This window comes from Oncorhynchus gorbuscha, linkage group LG09 (assembly GCF_021184085.1).
Source record: "Oncorhynchus gorbuscha isolate QuinsamMale2020 ecotype Even-year linkage group LG09, OgorEven_v1.0, whole genome shotgun sequence".
In the NCBI taxonomy this organism is placed as follows: Eukaryota; Metazoa; Chordata; class Actinopteri; order Salmoniformes; family Salmonidae; genus Oncorhynchus; species Oncorhynchus gorbuscha.
Genome location: NC_060181.1, coordinates 22,817,453 through 22,840,498, shown reverse-complemented (window position 1 = coordinate 22,840,498; position 23,046 = coordinate 22,817,453). Strand labels below are relative to the sequence as shown.

Genomic DNA, 23,046 nt, shown 5'->3' with positions numbered 1-23,046 from the left:
CTACAGGTTCCCGAGCCTCGGCCGGCCCGACAGGTTCCCGAGCCTCGGCCGGCCCGACAGGTTCCCGAGCCTCGGCCGGCCCGACAGGTTCCCGAGCCTCGGCCGGCCCGACAGGTTCCCGAGCCTCGGCCGGCCCGACAGGTTCCCGCGCCTCGGCCGGCCCGACAGGTTTCGGCCGGCCCGACCCGAGCCTCGGCCGGCCCGACAGGTTCCCGAGCCTCGGCTGGCCCGACAGGTTCCCGAGCCTCGGCTGGCCCGACAGGTTCCCGAGCCTCGGCTGGCCCGACAGGTTCCCGCGCCTCAGTAGAAGCGACTGGCCTGCTCCTGATCCTCGAGACCGTCCCTCTGGTCGGTGTCATCCAGCGGCTGACGCTGCACGTCATGTAGGGGGTACTGTCATGTCTACCCCCGCTCCCCGTCTCTGGTGCTCGACGTCGCCCGTTTATTCATTATTACGCACACCTGCCACCATCGTTACGCGCACCTGCACCTCATGAGACTCACCTATATCTGTCCCTCCCTTATGTCTACGCTACTTGTGTTTCTTGTTTTGTTCCATGTTCCATTATTTATTAAATTCCCTCCTGGTACTTGCTTCCCAATTCTTAGCGTACACATTACAGTACATGGTGTAAAGAGACTCACACTGCAATATATGCTAGCATTTGGTATATTAGAGAGGTTTCGACAGTTGAAACATTGTCACCGATAAACCACAGAGTTAACCACAGATGGTGGTGTGCGGAGTCTCTTTTAACCATTCACTGAACTTATTTTGATATCCAGCACCAAAACATTGGTGGTGCGCATCTAAAGTGTCCTGTTCCTATAATTTGTTGTCGCTGTCTCATGGTCGGTCTGTCTTTCCCGGAGAGAGACTGACGACTTGGCACTCGTGGCTAATTAGCATATTATTCCATTAATTTAGGCTGAATGAGTTGCCTGACCCCCTCTGCTTAAGATCAGTGTTCTATTGAAGGACAGGTGGAACAGCTCTGTGGATATTACACTAATTACGGATACCAGGTTGGCAGCTGATCCCTGTGTTTTATGGTGTGTATCTTCAACATCCTCCTCAAAACAAGCTGCATTAGACACCAGCTGTACTGGCAACCTGGCATGTCTAAACATCTAGTTTAAACACAGGGCTTCAAGGTTTCCTACTGGCTGTCACAGTGTTCTAAACACAACCTGGGCCTCCTACTGGCTGAGGGGCATAGCTGTGTGCTCCAATCAGTGCACTCTCTTTGAAATTTGAACCCAATCCCAACCTTATTGAACTATGATGTGTAGCCTACTGTTTTCCCTTAAACCGTATCATAAGTTATCTCTACTAAGGCCAATCAGTTTGGTGTTCCTGTTGCGATGTGTTTTAAAAGGGATGAAAAAGCCTTCAGCAAGATGAATGAACGTTCTTTCTCCCTCCATGCCTTGTTCCCTGTTTGATCCACCCCGCTGTGACATGGACACCATGTCCAAAACGTTCCTTTCATTTAGACACGCCTCGTCCTTTGTGCTGAATTAGCATGTTAATACCGGACCTGCTCACTTTTTATAGTCCAGTAGCAGAAAAGAGGCGAAAGTTTAAAGTAAACTTGCTGATTGTAGCACATTGTGGGGTGAATATTTGAAAAAAGAATTTGATTATTTTAGCACCCTGGCCTTGATAATTTACTAAGTGAAAAAGGGATCAAAGAATGATTACAAAGGATGAGGACAGTACCGTCTACTTTGGAAAGTTGCCATTATGAGCTTAAGTGCTAGGACTGTATTTTTATCATGGTGAAGCAAGTACAGTGGTCTTATTCTATGAGCAGAGGTACTGGATATTTTGGATGGGTTTCCCGGAACCCAAAATAAACCTAGTCCTGGACGGAAAAACACTTTTTGTAGTCCAGGACTAGGCTTAATCTGCGTCTGGGAAACTGGCCTATAGTGTGTATTCTAAGTAGTTTGTATGATACAGTATTCCCCTCAACGAGGAGAAGTAGACTAGAACAGTGTTCGAACCATAGTCACACATCTTGTTCTAGCTATCTTTATTGCTTACATACAGGGTGTGTCTGAAATGGAACCCTATTCCCTATATAGTGCACTACCCTATAGGCCCTGGTCAAAAATAGTGCACTGTATAGTGAACAGGGTGCCATTTGGGACGCAGACACAGTGTGTGGCCTCAATCCTCTAGAGAGTGACGACAGTACCTTCCACTACATTAGCCCTGTCAGCACTCTGAGCTGACAGCATCCATCTTGTGTGTGTCTCTCTCCTCCAGTAGTGGACTGTGGTCACCCTGGGTCCCCTCCCAATGGCCAGCTGAACGGGGATAAATTCACCTTCGGCTCTACGGTTCGCTACACATGCATAGGGGGGCGCCAGCTGAAGGGCGAGTCGGCGCGCACCTGCCAGCTCAACGGCCACTGGAGCGCACCCATGCCCTTCTGCTCAGGTAAGTCCTTTACATACAGGGGGGGTTGTGAGTGTCTGTGTCTGTGTGTTTGGGACACAGTTTGTCCAAGGTAAAAATGACTTAGTCAACTTTATGTTATGCACCATATGACAATTTCAAGGCTTGGATTTTCTGGTCAGCTTTGTCACGTTGACGAAGCTCAAATGATCATATCTACATTTATCCGTTTTTGTCCTTTCTTTTGATAATACCTTTTTTATACACGCATACGTACATGGAAAGAGCTTTAATCGGACGTAGACAAAGAGAGAGAAGGTCATATGGAGGACTTCTAAATAATAACTGAAGAAGTATAAAGATAGATCATAATAGTGGAGGAGGATTTATATGCGGTGGTGGAGGAACACATTGGCTCCAGCAGAATAGAAGAAACAAGAGGCATTGACTAACATGTGGGCAAGAGAGTTCACCCTCTTCACACTAGCGTGGGTGTTGTGCCTGGAGCCCTGACGTCAACACAACCACAGCTAGCTAGAAGAGCCGCAACTGTCCTTTCTTCACAACACAATGTCCATCTCTCGCTTTCTCACTCCCGCTCTCTCTTTCTCTCTCGCTCTCTCTCTCTGTCTCCTTTACTCTTTCTCTATGCCCTTTGTACCTATTCCTCTGCTCTTTTTCTCCCCCTCTCCCACCCCTCTCCCCCTCCCTCCCTCCCTCCCTGCCCCTCTCTCTCTCTCTCTCTCTCTCTCTCTCTCTCTCTCTCTCTCTCTCTCTCTCTCTCTCTCTCTCTCTCTCTCTCTCTCTCTCTCTCTCTCTCTCTCTCTCTCTCTCTCCCACAGACTTAGTTACCACGCATTCCTTCCGCCCAAGAAATAGCTTCTTTCTCCTTCCTCTTCTTCTTCCTATTCTTCCACTCAATATGTAAAGTACTGTATCTAAATATATACTTTATGATGTGGTGCAATGTGCAGGGAAATCATTATATGGCTACATTTAATTAAAGATTGCACCGACCCCATCAGGATGGGGTATGGTGGGAAAATACATTTGCAGCTAAAGTTTCTTCTTTTTTTCAGCCGTAGAAGGTTGTCAATCCCTGGATAATGAGGGCCTCTTTATTTCCTCTCTTGTTGGGCCTGCATCTCAAATGGCACCCTGTTTACTGTGTAGAGCACTACTTTTAATCAAAAACCCATTGGTCAAAAGTAGTGCCCTATATAGGTAATAAGATGCCATTTGGGAAGCAGGCAGGTAGGTCTTTGGACAGGTAATTGATCTATGGGAACTACTGGTTAGTTTGCTGTCCCTCTTTTATTGAGATGATATGCCATCTGCTTTTACCTACGGCAGACTGCAAAGGAATCATCTCACCCTCATCTCCCCTGGGAGCATCGCAAGTTCTCTCGTCCTGTCACTCTCTCTCTTTCTTTCTTTCTTTCTTTCTTTCTCTCTTTCTTGTCTGGTTGATTATTCCCCAAAGTGAGTCATTGGCCAAGATACATCGTTTGAGACAGTTGAAAGATAAAAGAGAGACACAGGTATTTACCTTCAATACAGAAGATGGTTATTGAGTGAAGAAGTCAAAAAGAGTTTTGAATCCAACATCACATATCTATTTCCGTGTAGTAGGTCTCTTCCATCAATGTATAACCCTGTTATTGAGTAGTGTGAAAGGTTTAACAGTGTGTAAACCTCCCCTAGCTAGCCCTGTTATTGAGTAGAGTGAAGAGTTTAACAGTGTGTAAACCGCCCCTAGCTAACCCTGTTATTGAGTAGTGTGAAGGGTTTAACAGTGTGTAAACCTCCCCTAGCTAACCCTGTTATTGAGTAGTGTGAAAGGTTTAACAGTGTGTAAACCTCCCCTAGCTAACCCTGTTATTGAGTAGTGTGAAGGGTTTAACAGTGTGTAAACCTCTCCTAGCTAACCCTGTTATTGAGTAGTGTGAAGGGTTTAACAGTGTGTAAACCTCCCTAGCTAACCCTGTTATTGAGTAGTGTGAAGGTTTAACAGTGTGTAAACCTCCCTAGCCAACCCTGTTATTGAGTAGTGTGAAAGGTTTAACAGTGTGTAAACCTCCCTAGCTAACCCTGTTATTGAGTAGTGTGAAGGGTTTAACAGTGTGTAAACCTCCCTAGCTAACCCTGTTATTGAGTAGTGTGAAGGGTTTAACAGTGTGTAAACCTCCCCTAGCTAACCCTGTTGTTGAGTAGTGTGAAGAGTTTAACAGTGTGTAAACCTCTCCTAGCTAACCCTGTTATTGAGTAGTGTGAAGGGTTTAACAGTGTGTAAACCTCCCCTAGCTAACCCTGTTATTGAGTAGTGTGAAAGGTTTAACAGTGTGTAAACCTCCCCTAGCTAACCCTGTTATTGAGTAGTGTGAAAGGTTTAACAGTGTGTAAACCTCCCCTAGCTAACCCTGTTATTGAGTAGTGTGAAAGGTTTAACAGTGTGTAAACCTCCCCTAGATAACCCTGTTATTGAGTAGTGTGAAAGGTTTAACAGTGTGTAAACCTCCCCTAGCTAACCCTGTTATTGAGTAGTGTGAAAGGTTTAACAGTGTGTAAACCTCCCCTAGCTAACCCTGTTATTGAGTAGTGTGAAGAGTTTAACAGTGTGTAAACCTCCCCTAGCTAACCCTGTTATTGAGTAGTGTGAAAGGTTTAACAGTGTGTAAACCTCCCCTAGCTAACCCTGTTATTGAGTAGTGTGAAGGGTTTAACAGTGTGTAAACCTCCCCTAGCTAACCCTGTTATTGAGTAGTGTGAAGGGTTTAACAGTGTGTAAACCTCCCCTAGCTAACCCTGTTATTGAGTAGAGTGAAGAGTTTAACAGTGTGTAAACCTCCCCTAGCTAACCCTGTTATTGAGTAGTGTGAAGGGTTTAACAGTGTGTAAACCTCCCCTAGCTAACCCTGTTATTGAGTAGTGTGAAGGGTTTAACAGTGTGTAAAACTCCCCTAGCTAACCCTGTTATTGAGTAGTGTGAAGAGTTTAACAGTGTGTAAACCTCACCTAGCTAACCCTGTTATTGAGTAGTGTGAAGAGTTTAACAGTGTGTAAACCTCCCCTAGCTAACCCTGTTATTGAGTAGAGTGAAGAGTTTAACAGTGTGTAAAGCTCCCCTAGCTAACCCTGTTATTGAGTAGTGTGAAGGGTTTAACAGTGTGTAAACCTCCCTAGCTGTGAGATATAAGAACCCTGTTATTGAGTAGTGTGAAGAGTTTAACAGTGTGTAAACCTCCCCTAGCTAACCCTGTTATTGAGTAGTGTGAAGGGTTTAACAGTGTGTAAACCTCCCCTAGCTAACCCTGTTATTGAGTAGTGTGAAGGGTTTAACAGTGTGTAAACCTCCCCTAGCTAACCCTGTTATTGAGTAGTGTGAAGAGTTAAGCTGTGTGCGCAGTGGACCTAAAGCTGCCTCTGCTGCTGTGAGATATAAGAACAAAAGCAGACAGTCTCACCTCTTCTAACTGAGAATGATGTGAATGTATGGGTAGGAAATAGACAGAGAGAACTTTTCTATTCATATACTGTCCGTAATGTCTATACATGTATATATAGTATACTGAGTTTGAGTTTATTTTATTTTTACAGGGACAGTGCATATTAATCAACATTTCCGTAAAAGTGCCGGTTTTAGCCAGCCGGCTCATTTTCAACCGCAGTCCCTGGGCAGGTTATTAAAAACAATTACAATACAGACAATCATTGAGCAGTGAGCACATGCAGAGTAACATAGGACAAGCAAGACGTAGCATACAGACAGAGAAACATTGGGCGAGCAAGACGTAGCATGCAGACAGAGCAACATAGGGCAAGCAAGACGTAGCATACAGACAGAGCAACATAGGGCAAGCAAGACGTAGCATGCAGACAGAGCAAACATAGGGCAAGCAAGACGTAGCATACAAACAGAGCAACATATGGCAAGCAAGACGTAGCATGCAGACAGAGCAACATAGGACAAGCAAGACATAGCATACAGACAGAGCAACATAGGACAAGCAAGACATAGCATACAGTCAGAGCAACATAGGACAAGCAAGAAGTAGCATACAGACAAGAGCAACATAGAACAAAAAGCAGCAAGACAAAATTCATAAAAGCAACAGTGTTTCCACACCTCACAAGCTACAGACAACAGACAACATGGAAGGCGGCCATACACAGCTAGGGATTATGATCACAAATCTGATGGACCTTTAGCCATTTATTCATTGATTTTGTGAAAGTGTGATAGGTGGTGCAGTTATGTGTGTCTGCTTATCCTTAAGGGAACTATACAGTCACCTCTCATGGCAGACCTTGTGGATCTGCTGCCATATGTTTGGGTTTTCTGTTTAACAAAAATACTGAGTGGAGGGGGAGCCAGGCCATTTAGGATCTTGAATACAAGACATGACTTGTAATATTGCACAAGATGTTTACTGAACAAAATATAAACGCAACATTCAACAATTTCAAAGATTTTGCTGTTACAGCTCATATAAGGAAATCAGTCAGTTGAAACAAACTAATTAGGCCCTAATCTATGGATTACACATGACTGGGCAGGAGCACAGCCATGGTTGGGCCTGGGAGGACATAGGCCCACCTACTGGGGCGCAAGACCCAGCCAATTAGAATGAGTTTTTCACAGAAAAGGGCTTTATTACAGACAGAAATGCTCACTAACAGATATGTAAACAAATTTGTGCACAAAATAAGCTTTTTGTGCATATGGAACATTTCTGGGATCTTTTATTTCAGCTCTTGAAACATTTTCTACGTTGTGGAATAATAGTGAATACATCAAAACTATGAAATAACACACTTGGAATCATGTAGTAACCAAAAATAACAACCAAACCAAACCAAACAAATCAAAATATATTTTATATTTGAAATTCTTCAAAGTAGCCACCCTTTACCTTGACCTTTACCTTTGCACACTCTTGGCATTTTCTCAACCAGTTTCATGAGGTAGTCACCTGGAATGCATTTCAATTAACAGGTGTGCCTTGTTAAAAATTAATTTGTGGAATTTCTTTCCTTCTTAATGCATTTGAGCCAATCGGTTGTGTTGTGACAAGGTAGGAGTGGTATACAGAAGATAGACCTATTTGGTGAAAGACCAAGTCCATATTATTACAAGAACAGCTTAAATAAGCAAAGAAATATGACAGTCCATCATTACTTTAAGACATGAAGGTCAGTCAATCAGGAAAATGTCAAGAATTTTGAATGTTTCTTCAAGTACAGTCGCAAAAACCATCAAGCGCAATGATGAAACTGGCTCTCATGAGGACCGCCACAGGAAAGGAAGACCCAGAGTTACCTCTGCTGCAGAGGATACGTTCATTAGAGTTACCAGCCTGCAGCTGCATTCTGCAGCAATACGCCTTCCCATCTGGTTTGCACTTAGTGGGACTATCATGAGATCTACCTACCCCTGCCTCCCTCAACATCTTGTACTTCTGAGTGGGAGACCTTCCCAGACAGTAGCCTGCTAACTGACAAACTAGAATCAGTACTCCCACTCCGACAAGGTTAATTGACCCACAGTCCCACACGATGACATGATATCATTGACGTGACGTGCAAATGAGCGATAGAAAGCCAATCGCGCAAACGTCGCCATTCCGAATGTTTTGGTGCGGGCGCCCCGTGTCGCCCCCATGGCATGATGCCACCCTGGCTGCCCATGTGGCCTATACTTAAATCCGCCTCTGACTACATGATTCAATATGTGTTATTTCATAGTTTTCATGTCTTCACCATTATTCTACAATGTAGAAAAAACGAAGAAAAAACTACTTGAATGAGTAGGTGTGTCCAAAGGGATATTTTACCCATAATTACAAAATGACGTTGGTTTCCTTTCCCTGTAAGCAGTCTATGGATAAGGTATGACAGCAATCCATGCTTTAGTTTCATTTCCCAGTTTTTCTTTCCCCACATGCTAACAATTTAGCATTTGTGGCATAAATCCTATTCAAGTCATGGGACCGATATTGCAATTTTTCGCACATCATGTTCAAAACATCTATAAGAGTCTTTGTTGAGCTTCATAATCAGTTTGAGATGCTTTCGGATGATTTGGACATGATGCTCGGAAAATAACTGTCATACCTTATCCATAGACTGCTTACAGGAGAAGGAAACCAAAGTGTCATTTTGTCATTTGTGTGAACTAACTACTAAACATGGTTAATCATTTTAGTATCCATGCTAGAAAACAATTCTGTTGAGATTAAGTTGACTATTTATCTTAATGCTTCATTTACTTTGTGTGAGTGTCTCTTTGGGGAAACTGACTATAAAATAAACATAAATACATGAATCTATAAAGCCCCTTATGAAGTATCAGCATTTATATGTCATGATGTTATGAGTATACTTACCTACAATTAGCTGTTTTATTTGCAGTATGATGATGACTTAAGTTTTGCATGTGTTCAGTCTTCTAAATTAGGCTAAAATGACGTGTCTGTCTGTGTTTGGGGGTTTCTCTGTTTTGGGCACAAGTCGTTTTCAACACAGATGGTGCTTGCTAATCACTTGGGGTGTGGAGGGGTGGTCTGAAACACTTTGTGTTTTCCCTCCAAGCTCCTCTCTTCTTTAGGCTAATCAGTCCTGCCCTATTTCCAGTGCTCTCCTCTCCTCCGCCCCCTCTACTCCCATGTGGCTCCTCTCCTCCTCTCCAGTCCTGTCTCTATCTCTCAACTGCCAGTCTCTCTCTGATTCCTAGGTCCTGCAGACCTAGTGATGCACAGAGAGCACCTTCATGCACACACACACACACACACACACACACACACACACACACACACACACACACACACACACACACACACACACACACACACACACACACACACACACACACACACACACACACACACACACACACACACACACACACACACACACACACACACACAGACAATCTCTTCACACACAGACACAGCCTCACCTGCTCTAGGTCTCTGTTCATCCATTAAACCTTAATTAAGTGTCCATGACCCATAAAATAAAAATGCAGACACCAGCTCCTCCCCTTCCCCCTGGACAGTGTATGGTGCCTGTTCACTTCTGAGAGCTCTGACCCAGAAAAAGACACAGCCAGGGACAGAGAAATGCAAAGCCGTGAGTTGCAAATGGGAATATTGTTCTCTCTCCCTCTTTATCTCCCTCTCTTTCTCCTCCATCACCTCCCTGTCTCTTCTCCCTGTTTGTCTCTCTCTCTCCTTCCATTGTTCTCATTACTGAAGCATTATGATTTCTCTGAATCAGAGACCTATAGTTTGCTTTGCCGTCCAGTGAGAAGCAGGATCTTAAGCCCCGGCAAAAGAAGCCTTACTTAAAAATATAAAAAAGTTTAAATAAAAAGTAAAAACAGAAGCATTCTTTAGGGAAAAGCTTTAGATCAAATGAGGATGCGTGTGTGCTTCTAGTGCCCAAGTGGCCTGAGAAACCGATGTGACTGCCCCCCTCCATAGATGGGCCCGGGTAAAGTGCACTACCCCCCAGTGGAGGTAATAAGTCACTGTGCACTACCCCCAGTGGAAGAAAAAAAATAAAAAAATATGCCATTTAGCAGACGCTTTTATCCAAAGCGACTTACAGTCATGTGTGCATACATTCTACGTATGGGTGGTACCGGGGATCGAACCCACTACCCTGGCGTTACAAGCGCCATGCTCTACCAACTGAGCTACAGAAGGACCATAAGAAGAAATAAGTCACAGTGCACTACCCCCCAGTGGAGGAAATAAGTCACAGTGAAATAACCCCCAGTGGAGGAAATAAGTCAGTGCACTACCCCCCCAGTGGAGGAAATAAGTCACAGTGCACTACCCCCCAGTGGAGGAAATAAGTCACAGTGCACTACCCCCCAGTGGAAGAAATAAGTCACAGTGCACTACCCCCAGTAGAGGAAATAAGTCACACTGCACTACCCCCAGTGGAGGAAATAAGTCACATTGCACTACCCCCAGTGGAGGAAATAAGTCACAGTGCACTACCCCCCAGTGGAGGAAATAAGTCACAGTGCACTACCCCCCAGTGGAGGAAATAAGTCACAGTGCACTACCCCCCAGTGGAAGAAATAAGTCACAGTGCACTACCCCCAGTAGAGGAAATAAGTCACACTGCACTACCCCCAGTGGAGGAAATAAGTCACAGTGCACTACCCCCCAGTGGAGGAAATAAGTCACAGTGCACTACCCCCCAGTGGAAGAAATAAGTCACAGTGCACTACCCCCAGTAGAGGAAATAAGTCACACTGCACTACCCCCAGTGGAGGAAATAAGTCACATTGCACTACCCCCCAGTGGGGGAAATAAGTCACAGTGAAATACCCCCAGTGGAGGAAATAAGTCACAGTGCACTACCCCCAGTGGAGGAAATAAGTCACATTGCACTACCCCCAGTGGAGGAAATAAGTCACAGCGCACAACCGCCCACTACGTAATAAGTCCCCTGTGAAATATATTTTCCATAACCAAAAATATTGTTTTATCAGCTGTTTGAAGCCGATGTAAAAAAACGAAAAAACAAAACTTAAGACCGGGAAGCATAGAAATAGTGCACATAGAACAGATCTACTGCTTCTTAGACTTGCTTTCAATGAGAATGGCAGATCTATAACACGCTATGTGAATTTGGTCGGGTCGCCCAAAAAGTTACATATCGCAGCTTTAAGTTGGATTTACATTATTTTGACAAAATTCTATTAATAAATCATTGTAACCACTTGCATACATTTTTTAAATATATTTTTTGGGGTATTTTGAGGCTTTATTGAGACTGTCCTGAATAGTCCTCAGCACGGGTACTTCCTGTTTGAGTTCCTGCCTATAGGAAGGGAGGAGAAAAATGGAGTCATGATCGGATTTGCCGAAGGGAGGACAGGGGAGGGCCTTGTAGGCATTGGAGTAGCATTGGTCGAGTGTTTTAGCAGCATGAGTACGACAGTCAATATGTTGCTAGAACTTAAAATTCTCGGCCACAATAAATACGGCCTCATGTGGTTTCCAGTTTGCATAATGTCCAGTGAGGTTCTTTGAGGGTCGTCAAGGGTCGTATCATCTTGAGGGGGTATATACATGGCTGTGACTATAACCGGGTCTGTGCAACCAGAGCAAAAACCATACCATGATGTTGAAGGAATTGTCCGTAGAGCTCCGAGACAAGGAGTGTGTCGAGGCACAGATCTGGGGATCGGTACCAAAACATTTCTGCAGCATTGAAGGTCCCTAAGAACACAATAGCCTCAATTATTCTTAAATGGGAGAAGTTTGGAACTACAATTTAGTCCACTTCTAAGGCTGTTCTGAAGACTCTGGCTGTTGTGTCTATTTTTTTTTCATTTTGATTGTGAACTATAACCTGTGTGTATTTTTTAGCCTTGTCTACAAGGCTTGCTGCCACCAAATGTGCCATGTTTTGGGAATGTTCAAAAACCTTTGTTGAGTGCTCTGTTGTTTTGTCTGAAGTCTGAGGCATGGGAATAGTTTACTGTACATCCCACCCAGTCTTTTGCTAGTTGAATCCCTCCAGTCGTTTCTAGACCCACGCTCCCTTCCTTTTTGCATGTTGTACAACCTTCTCCGAGCATCTCCCCCCCCCCCCCCCCCCCCGCCCAGTTCCCTGTCTCCCTCTGAGTCTGACTCACTAGCAGGCCTACTAGCTAGTGGAGGTGCTGGTGGTGAACTGGCAGGATTAGCATCGTCATCAGGATCAGTTTGCCCCTCACTCCTCTCCTCCGGCACTGACAGTTCTCCGGCTCGTTCTGGGTTCTATTTACCATCTCTCTCTGGATTTTTGGACTTGAAAACTCGATTGCCTTTGCTTATCCATTTTTTATTTGTCTTTCCCACGATTCAAATTCAGTAGGGAGACAACTAGCCTAGGCTACGTGATGTGATTACGTAGGGACCTCTTCTTTAGCTGAACACCACTACCAAGACCTGTGTCAAGATCAGTTACTTACCCCACCGGCCCTCCCCATAACCTCTATGTACAAATAAGAGAGCAGGTCTGGAATCAATGTGGCAGGATAGGATGATTATACAGAATTTTCACTGTGCTTTTACATGATGGTCTTTCTGGGGGATGGGAGAAATAACGAGGAGGCAACTTGATTTAATGCTGATCACTTTTATTAGAATGTCTACAGTGCGAACAGTGAAACAATGAATAAATGATGCCATGAGGGGAACCGGATCCAGGCAAATAGGTGCCGGAACAAACTAGTTCAAATTTGAGAGGTTCCGGATCCTGTTCCTGCACGATCCGGCTCAAATTAAGCACTGATTATGGGGTATTGTGTGTAGAAAACCATTTTATCCATTTTAGAATAAGGTTGTAACGGAACAAAATGTGGAAAAAGTCAAGGGGTCTGAATATTTTCCGAAGGCACTGTATGCTATCATGTGAAAGGGAGACTCTGTCTTTTCCCCTGTTGGCTGACCAAGCTTTCTTTTATAATAAAGAACATAGTTATTTTGAGAGACCAATGCATTCCAGAGAGTATTTAATTCCCCCTTTGTCTGTCCTGGTGGCATAGAGCTAGCTTCTTATGAAGAGACTACAGAAGAAGTGCCCTGTTTGAGATTAGAGATAACTCAGGAAGTTCTGTGAGTCACAGACTCTTTTGTGACATAACACCAGTGAGATTACTTTTACCTCACCTATTCCCTGTTTCACCTCCCTCTACCCAGTTTTTGTAAGGCTCAGTTGGTAGAGCAAGGCACATACAACACCAGGGTTCTCTGTTCAATTCCTGGGACCACCCATACGAAACAAAATTAGGCATTTTGGATAAAAGTGTCTGCTAAATGGCATATACTGTATATTCCCTTTTTTCTCCCCAGTGTGTCCATGCCTATACTCTGTGTGAGACACGTGGGGTAGGGGGGACGGGGAGGGTCTGTGTTGTGTTTGTCTCTGCTCGCTGTCTAGAGCTGATGCTGTGTATCACTGTGTGTCACAGTCAGCCCTCTCCTTCTCCCTCTCTCCATCTCTATCTCTCTCTCTCTCCATTTCTACTTTCTCCATCTCTCTCGCTCCCTCTTCTTCTTCCTACCCTCTCTCTCTCTCCCCCTCTCCCTCCTCTCCCTCTCCTGTCCATCGCTCCCTCTCCCTAACCCGTCCATCTCTATCTCTGTGTCTGGTGGTTAGGTGGGTCTCAGCGCTGCCTTTGTAGATGAGTACCACAGTCCCGCTGGAACAGCTAATACAGCAATACCCTCCCCTTGTCCTTGGAGCCTCAGCCTAGCCTTGCTTGGTCAGCACATTCCCCCTGATGGAGCACACTCCTGGGAACCTGAACCTGTCCCCCACTCCCACCTCGGCCAGCCAGCCAGAGTCGCTTCGCTGCCAGGGGGATAACAGAGGAAATGGAGCATGGCACACATGCATACGCCCAGCAGCTACATACACATACGCCCAGCAGCTACATACACATACTGTTCTGTAGGGGTAACCCCCCCCCACACACACACACACACACACACACACACACGGGTTCTCACTCAAACAGAAAGTAAAAGTGACATTCAAGTAGACAAGTCCACACATACAAATACACATTTCTCCACACAAAAACTTGGCAAACACAAGCCCACACAAACACACCCATCAAGACTCTCACACACCTTCCCTTGAAGCCACTACACAGTGTCATATCCTATCATATCTGTCCTGAGGGCTGTATTCAGTCACACTGAAATAAGGGCAGTAAAATGATGTATCAGTAGCATGTGTCTCCAGCAGACTGTACCTTAGGACATATATAGTGCCTGTAAAGCTACATATATCCCCTTATAAAGTGTACACTATTTGTGCCCCCCCTAATGTCCTGCTACAGTAGTGTGTGTGTGTGTGTGTGTGTGTGTGTGTGTGTGTGTGTGTGTGTGTGTGTGTGTGTGTGTGTGTGTGTGTGTGTGTGTGTGTGTGTGTGTGTGTGTGTGTGTGTGTGTGTGTGTGTGTGTGTGTGTGTGTGTGTGTGTGTGTGTGTGTGTGTGTGTGTGTGTGTGTGTGTGTGTGTTTTAAAGGCTTGCACATCTCTGTTACTCCATAGTACCCCCAGATTAACATCTATGACCAAGATGCACAAGGCCCTTTCAAGTGCAGCTTATACCCACATGACTTCAGCTTTCACAGTCATACTGTACATGTCTATAGGGACTAGTGCAGGGATATATACGCTAAGTATGTGTGGAGCTACAACAGAAGAATGCCCTTTCAACTGCAGCTTACTCATATGACTTCAGCTTGCACGGTCATACGTGTTCACTGCAAGGGGGTATACTGTATAACGCTAGGTAGGTCTATATAATATAACCCTCCACGGTTCGGAGCGGTAAAGTAGTTCCCTCCTGAGAACTGGGTGGTGGAGGGATAAGGGAGCATCGGTGGGAAGGATTTTGGCTAAGCTGTAAAAGTGGCCTGCTGGCGTATTAGTATGTAAAGCAAACAGGCCTGCAGCTCCTTAATAGCCGACACTTTGGTCTGTCCCCTGGGCTGGGACACTACCGCCTGCCTGTCTGAATACTGCCTACTGCCTACAGTACCTAGCTGTGTGTGTGTGTGTGTGTGTGTGTGTGTGTGTGTGTGTGTGTGTGTGTGTGTGTGTGTGTGTGTGTGTGTGTGTGTGTGTGTGTGTGTGTGTGTGTGTGTGTGTGTGTGTGTGTGTGTGTGTGTGTGTGTGTGTGTGTGTGTGTGTGTGTGTGTGTGTGTGTGTGTGTGTGTGTGTGTGTGTGTGAGAGAGCTGCACTGAAACCTGGGATCACAGTCAGTCTGCTGCTACATTAGGTTTGACCAAGGGGATGGGTCAAGTGTACTAAAGTAGCTAACATTGTTAATAAGTTGTGACTTATTTATGGAAGGAACAATGAGGTCCACACTGGAATGCTTTAGTTATGCACACAGGGTGAAAATGTTGGGTATTTGTCTGGACAAGACAGAAATAGATATCATAAATATATTTATGGATGGATATATTCTTTAAAAAAATATTTTTCTCACTTGTGCTTAATTTTTTTAGAAAAATGTGTTGTTAATCTCATATGGATACCAATTACACTTTGTCTAAATTCTCTCAACCCTTGACTTTCCAATATATTGTGTTGCATCAGAGACAGATGTATCTGTACTTGAGCCATTTGACAGAGATACCATTACGTCTGAGTGAGTGTTTGAAGTGGACAGTCCTCTATTGTCTCCCAGTCTCCTCTAACAGCTCTGATTACTGTCTTGGCCATACTCACACACACGAACACACAAACACAAACACCCACACACAAACTAGCACATACACAAACACACACAGTCCCCTATCTCCTAAATCCTGGTTGTATGGCCTTCATTACTTTCAGATGGTCATTTCCACATCAGCAGTGTTGACTTCTGTGTTTGTCTGTGTCTGTATCTATGATGGATGTGTGACTAGTTCAATGGAGGAGCAAGGCTACCATGGTCTATCTCAAATGGCACCCTATTCCCTATGTAGTGCACTAAATTTGACCGGAACCCTATGAGCCCTGGTCAAAAGTAGTGCACTGGCTACCAGACTAGGAGCTGCGGTGCATTTGGAAAGTATTCAGACCCCTTCACTTTTTCCAAATGTTGTTACATTACAGCCTTATTCTAAAATGTATTAAATAAATAAAAATTCTCATCAGTCTACACACAATACTCCATAATGACAAAGGGAAAACGGGTTTATAGCAATTTTTGCTAATTTATTAAAAACAGAAATACCTTATTTACCTAAGTATTCAGGCCCTTTGCTATGAGACTCGAAATGGAGCTCAGATGCATCATGTTTCCATTGATCATCCTTGAGATGTTTCTACAACTTGATTGGAGTCCACCTGTGGTAAAATCAATTGATTGGACATGATTTGGAAAGGCACACGCCTGTCTATATAAGGTCCCACAGTTGATAGTGCATGTCAGAGCAAAAACCAAGCCATGAGGTTGAAGGAATTGTCCGTAGTACTCCGAAACAGCATTGTGTCGAGGCACAGATCTGGGGAATGGTACCAAAACATTTCTGCAGCATTGAAGGTCCCCAAGAACACAGTGGTCTCCATCATTCTTAAAAGCAAGAAGTTTGGAACCACCAAGACTTTTCCTAGAGCTGGCCAGCCAAACTGACCAATCGGGGGAGAAGGGCCTTGGTCAGGGAGGTGACCAAGAACCCAATGGTCACTCTGACAAAGCTCCAAAGTTCCTCTGTGGAGATGGGAGAACCTTCCAGAAGGATAACCATCTCTGCAGCACTCCATCAATCAGGCCTTCTTGGTAGTAGGGCCAGCCGGAAGTCACTCCTCAGTAAAAGGCACATGACAGCCTGCTTGGAATTTGCCAAAAGGCACCTAAAGGACTCTCAGAACATGAGAAACAAGATTCTCTGATGACACCAAAATTGAACACTTTGGCCTGAATGCCAAGTGTCACGTCTGGAGGAAACCATCCCTACAGTGAAGCATGGTGGTGGCAGCATGTTTTTCAGCATCATGGACTGGGAGACTAGTCAGGATCAATGGAAAGATGCATGGAGCAAAGTACAGCGAGATCCTTGATGAAAACCTGTTCCAGAGCGCTCGGGACCTCAGACTGGGGTTAAGGTTCACGAACGACCCTAAGCACACAGCCAAGACAACGCATGAATATCCTTGAGGAAAAAGTGGAAAAAGTCAAGCGGTCTGGATACTTTCTGAATTCACTGTGTGTCGACAGAGGGGGAGGGGATGTATGGCAGCTTCCTGAATCAGTCAGGAATATTAATTTCCCTTGAGAAGGGAATCGGTGTGAGAGGGGAATTGGTGTGAGTGGGGAATTGGTGTGAGTGGGGAATCGGTGTGAGAGGGGAATCAGTGTGAGTGGGGAATCGGTGTGAGAGGGGAATCGGTGTGAGAGGGGAATTGGTGTGAGAGGAATCATGTGAGAGGGGAATCAGTGTGAATGGAATCATGTGAGAGGGGAATCGGTGTGAGAGGTGAATCAGTGTCTATTGGAGGTTTTCTGTGAGTGTACACCCAGAATAAATATAGCTAAGGAGGGACAGAGTGGAGTCGGGTGCCTTCGCTGGTTTGAATAAAAAAAGCGTTGTGATTTGTTTCCATGGCCTTTGGAACATGTGATTGTGAACGAGACACCAGAAGTTTATAACTCTTTCTATGTTTTTGCTTTTCCCTGTGTGCCTGCGGGCTGGTGTGTGTGTGTGTGTGTGTGTGTGTGTGTGTGTGTGTGTGTGTGTGTGTGTGTGTGTGTGTGTGTGTGTGTGTGTGTGTGTGTGTGTGTGTGTGTGTGTGTGTGTGTGTGTGTGTGTGTGTGTGTGTGTGTGTGTGTGTGTGTGTGTGTGTGTGTGTGTGTGTGCGCCTCTGCAGGTGACTCCCAGGGGACATGTGGGGACCCAGGCACCCCATCACAGGGCAGCAGGGAGGAGAGTGACTTCAGGATCCGCACTAAAGTCCAATTCAGATGCTCTGAGGGTTATGAGCTGATTGGTTCTGCTGAGAGGATGTGCTTTCCCAACGGCACCTGGTCTGGAACACAGCCCTTCTGCAAACGTGAGACAACACACACACACACACTTTCCATCCCCCCAACCTCTATGGTCCTTTGAGTCCAACATGTGGCTGTACCATTCAATTTCCAGCCAACGTATCTCTGAGAGCTAGAAAACCCAGCAACACACTATGCTCTGCTGTGCTTTATCACCCCCTCCCCAGCCTCTTCCACCTCCAGCCACCTCCGGCTGTGCACCTCCAGCCTAGAGCTAATTGAATGTGGCAGTGTAGCAGTCTGTGTCCCACGACATCTCAACACCACAACAGCACTATAGCCTGCTGGAGCCACCTCTCGCTGCAGGAGCTCCTATAGCTACCATCACATTACACCCTGAATAAGATGAGACGGGACAAGCCATCACACCAGGAGTACACAGGAACATTACCTCCCTCCTTGTTTGCTGAGAGAAGCATGTAGCTAGTCAACTGTCCACTCTGCTCTGCTCCCCAAACCTCATCTGCATCCCAAATAGCACCCTACTCCTTATGTGGTGCACAACCCACAGGAATCCAGTCAAAAGAAGTGCACTATTTAGGTAATAAGGGTTCCATTTGGGACAGCCCTCCACACCGCTTTACAACACCCTGCTTCCCAGCACCAAGCCAGTACTAATGGTGTGGTTTTCTCTTCCCGTTCTCTCTTCCTCTGCTCCCTCCGACCTCCCACTGTGTGAAAACACTGCTTTAGAAACAATCCCCTCCGTTGCGCAGGAATCATTTCTGAAAGGTGGGAATTGGCAACAGGGAGCTTGGACTAAGATTTAATTGAAGAGGTGTACTCAAATGTGTCTCTACTTACCGAACGACTGAGAAATGTGGCAGTCAGGCACCCAGAGACAAATGGCCCAGGTGTCAGACACCCAGGGACAATTGCCCAGGTGACAGCCAGACACAACCCCAAATGCTTTGTGTGTGTCTCTCTCTCTCTGTCTGCAGAGGAGAACACACCTTCCTCCTCAGGCTCCTCTGAACCACCATATTCATCTCCTCTCCAACATGACAGGATAGCGTTAGTGTCATCTCGAAACGACGGCTTGTCCTCCATGTTCCCTCTGAGCCACTACAGCTCTGCAGTTAAATAGATTTACAGATTGTTAACTTCTCAGCCCCTGAAGGCCCTGCCAGCCAGGTCCTCCACAAGGCTGACTGGGTACCTCTCTCTCTCTCTCTCTCGCTCCCTTTTCTCTTTCTCTATCTGAATCTAGCTTTCCTGTTCTATCTATCTCTTTCTCTCCCTCTCTCTCTCGTTCTCGTTCTCTCTCTCTCTCTCTCTCTCTCTCTCTCTCTCTCTCTCTCTCTCTCTCTCTCTCTCTCTCTCTCTCTCTCTCTCTCTCTCTCTCTCTCTCTCTCTCTGCCCTTTCTCTCATTCTCTCTCTATTTCTATCTCTTTCTCTGCCTCTCTCTTGCTCTCTCTCTCTCTCATTTTTCTCTCCCAGCCCTTCTCAGCTTGTATCTATACTTATTCCATTTGAAGTCCATCATGGAGTCTGTTTTACATCCCTTCCTCTGTGAAAGACTGATGTTTCACATTTCACTCAGCCCAACCCACCCTCAATGCCACCCTTATTCCCTCAATAATAGTGCACAACCCCTAACTCATGACTTAATGACGTTTCTTTGACAGTGGCCATGTGGATTTATTTTATACTCTCACTAAGTACCTCACATATGGAAACATTGTCAAATGTTTCAGGGACACAATCATGGTAAATTGCTTGTTGATTTCCCTAAGCCTCCTTCCATAGCTCTTGAAATCCCACTCTGGACATTGCATAAGTCATATCCACGAGGATCCCTCCAACAATGGCTGCCCTACCATTCCACTCTTACCTAGATGCTAGTCGTTTCTCTCAACTCTTTTGTAAACAGCTTTCAAGTACATATTTCCAGGAAAATGACTGTTATTTAGTTAGACCGAGTGGATGCTATGGGGTTTGAATGCCGGAGTAGGGAAAGGGGCAGTGATTATTTCATGGTAGGGACAAATACTGTACTTAGCATTGACACACAGTATCAGTCCATATGAATTTAATCTTTAGTTAAAGTGCATTAAAAAACATTTTGCAGTCTTTATCAGAGATGATTCCATACTGTAGATGCTCAAATCTAACCAATATACAGTATATATTGTAATATATGTACAGTGCATAATGTGATGTAACAACTTCATATGTATTTTTTATTATCAAATAAACCCAATCATTCAATCAAACTCTATCTGCATCTCTCTCTCCAGCGGGGCAGTGTGGGAACCCAGGGAGCCCCAGTAATGGCCGTGTGTACAGGCTGGACGGCACGACCTACTCTCACTCGGTCACCTACTCCTGTATGGACGGCTACCTGCTGACCGGCTCCACCACCCGCCAGTGTCTGGCCAATGCCACTTGGTCTGGCACTGCCCCCAACTGCACCAGTAAGTCCTCATAAACCCACCTCACTGCCCCCAGCTGCACCAATAAGTCCTCATAAACCCACCTCACTGCCCCCAGCTGCACCAATAAGTCCTCATAAACCCACCTCACTGCCCCCAGCTGCACCAATAAGTCCTCGTAAACCCACCTCACTGCCCCCAACTGCACCAGTAAGTCCTCATAAACCCACCTCACTGCCCCCAGCTGCACCAATAAGTCTTCATAAACCCACCTCACTGCCCCCAACTGCACCAATAAGTCCTCGTAAACCCACCTCACTGCCCCCAGCTGCACCAATAAGTCCTCATAAACCCACCTCACTGCCCCCAACTGCACCAATAAGTCCTCATAAACCCACCTCACTGCCCCCAGCTGCACCAATAAGTCCTCATAAACCCACCTCACTGCCCCCAGCTGCACCAATAAGTCCTCATAAACCCACCTCACTGCCCCCAGCTGCACAAATAAGTCCTCATAAACCCACCTCACTGCCCCCAGCTGCACCAATAAGTCCTCATAAACCCACCTCACTGCCCCCAGCTGCACCAATAAGTCCTCGTAAACCCACCTCACTGCCCCCAGCTGCACCAACCAATAAGTCCTCGTAAACCCACCTCACTGCCCCCAGCTGCACCAATAAGTGCCCCCCCGTAAACCCACCTCACTGCCCCCAGCTGCACCAATAAGTCCTCACTGCCCCCAGCTGTAAACCCACCTCACTGCCCCCAGCTGCACCAATAAAGTCCTAAGTCCTCATAAACCAATAAGTAAACCCACCTCACTGCCCCCCCCAGCTGCACCAATAAGTCCTCATAAACCCACCTCACTGCCCCCAGCTGCACCAATAAGTCCTCATAAACCCACCTCACTGCCCCCAGCTGCACCAATAAGTCCTCATAAACCCACCTCACTGCCCCCAGCTGCACCAATAAGTCCTCATAAACCCACCTCACTGCCCCCAGCTGCACCAATAAGTCCTCATAAACCCACCTCACTGCCCCCAGCTGGACCAATAAGTCCTCATAAACCCACCTCACTGCCCCCAGCTGCACCAATAAGTCCTCATAAACCCACCTCACTGCCCCCAGCTGCACCAATAAGTCCTCGTAAACCCACCTCACTGCCCCCAGCTGCACCAATAAGTCCTCGTAAACCCACCTCACTGCCCCCAGCTGCACCAATAAGTCCTCGTAAACCCACCTCACTGCCCCCAGCTGCACCAATAAGTCCTCATAAACCCACCTCACTGCCCCCAGCTGCACCAATAAGTCCTCATAAACCCACCTCACTGCCCCCAGCTGCACCAATAAGTCCTCATAAACCCACCTCACTGCCCCCAGCTGCACCAATAAGTCAGCTCATAAACCCACCTCACTGCCCCCAGCTGCACCAATAAGTCCTCATAAACCCACCTCACTGCCCCCAACTGCACCAATAAGTCCTCATACAGCTGCATGCCCCCACCTCACTGCCCCCAGCTGCACCAATAAGTCCTCATAATTCCACCTTACTGCCGCCAGCTGCACCAATAAGTCCTCGTAAACCCACCTCACTGCCCCCAGCTGCACCAATAAGTCCTCATAAACCCACCTCACTGCCCCCAACTGCACCAATAAGTCCTCATAAACCCACCTCACTGCCCCCAACTGCACCAATAAGTCCTCGTAAACCCACCTCACTGCCCCCAGCTGCACCAATAAGTCCTCATAAACCCACCTCACTGCCCCCAACTGCACCAATAAGTCCTCATAAACCCACCTCACTGCCCCCAGCTGCACCAATAAGTCCTCGTAAACCCACCTCACTGCACCCAGCTGCACCAATAAGTCCTCGTAAACCCACCTCACTGCCCCCAGCTGCACCAATAAGTCCTCATAAACCCACCTCACTGCCCCCAGCTGCACCAATAAGTCCTCATAAACCCACCTCACTGCCCCCAGCTGCACCAATAAGTCCTCATAAACCCACCTCACTGCCCCCAGCTGCACCAATAAGTCCTCATAAACCCACCTCACTGCCCCCAGCTGCACCAATAAGTCCTCGTAAACCCACCTCACTGCCCCCAGCTGCACCAATAAGTCCTCGTAAACCCACCTCACTGCCCCCAACGGCAACAGATCTGGGACTTGATCCTGCACCAGTCCATGTCATCTTATTCATTATGGTCTGAAATGCCTGAGATGTTTTAGGACTAAGGGCACTGGACTTTTTTTGTATGCTTATTAGCAGGGCTGTGTGAAAAATCCTACTGATAACGCCACAATCATTTGGGGGAGATTGCAATACATATAGACAGTAGATATGACTCAGCTAAATGTACACAGATGTATTTCTATGTTCCATTGTGATCTTTCATTTTCATTTATTTTTCTCGTAGATTACCTATTTTGATCAGGTCCTATCATAGATAGAGCATGGGGTAAATTAATGGACTCAGGCTTAAGACAGAGTTGCATCCCAAATTGCACCCTATTCCCTATATAGTGCGCCACTTTTCACCAAAGTAGTGCACTACACCTCTGGTCAAATGTAGTACACTATATAGGGGAAAGGGTGTCATTTGGAATGCAAACAAAATCTTGCATCCTCTCCTCATGACATTTCAACATGCTGCTCCTCTCATCTAGGAAGGGTGGGCTGGTCAAAGTGAGGAAGCTCT

At 46.0% G+C, this 23,046-nt stretch overlaps 1 protein-coding gene across 1 annotated transcript in view; it reads left to right on the top strand.

Moving 5' to 3' along the window:
* The window catches only part of LOC124043287 (CUB and sushi domain-containing protein 3-like), a 720,075-nt gene that overhangs the window by 644,961 nt on the left and 52,068 nt on the right, over nt 1-23,046 (top strand). Inside the window, exons 56-58 of the mRNA XM_046361728.1 lie at nt 2,276-2,449; nt 17,794-17,976; nt 20,213-20,389. Coding sequence (XP_046217684.1) covers nt 2,276-2,449; nt 17,794-17,976; nt 20,213-20,389 — 534 coding nt within the window. The remainder of the gene's footprint in view (nt 1-2,275; nt 2,450-17,793; nt 17,977-20,212; nt 20,390-23,046) is intronic.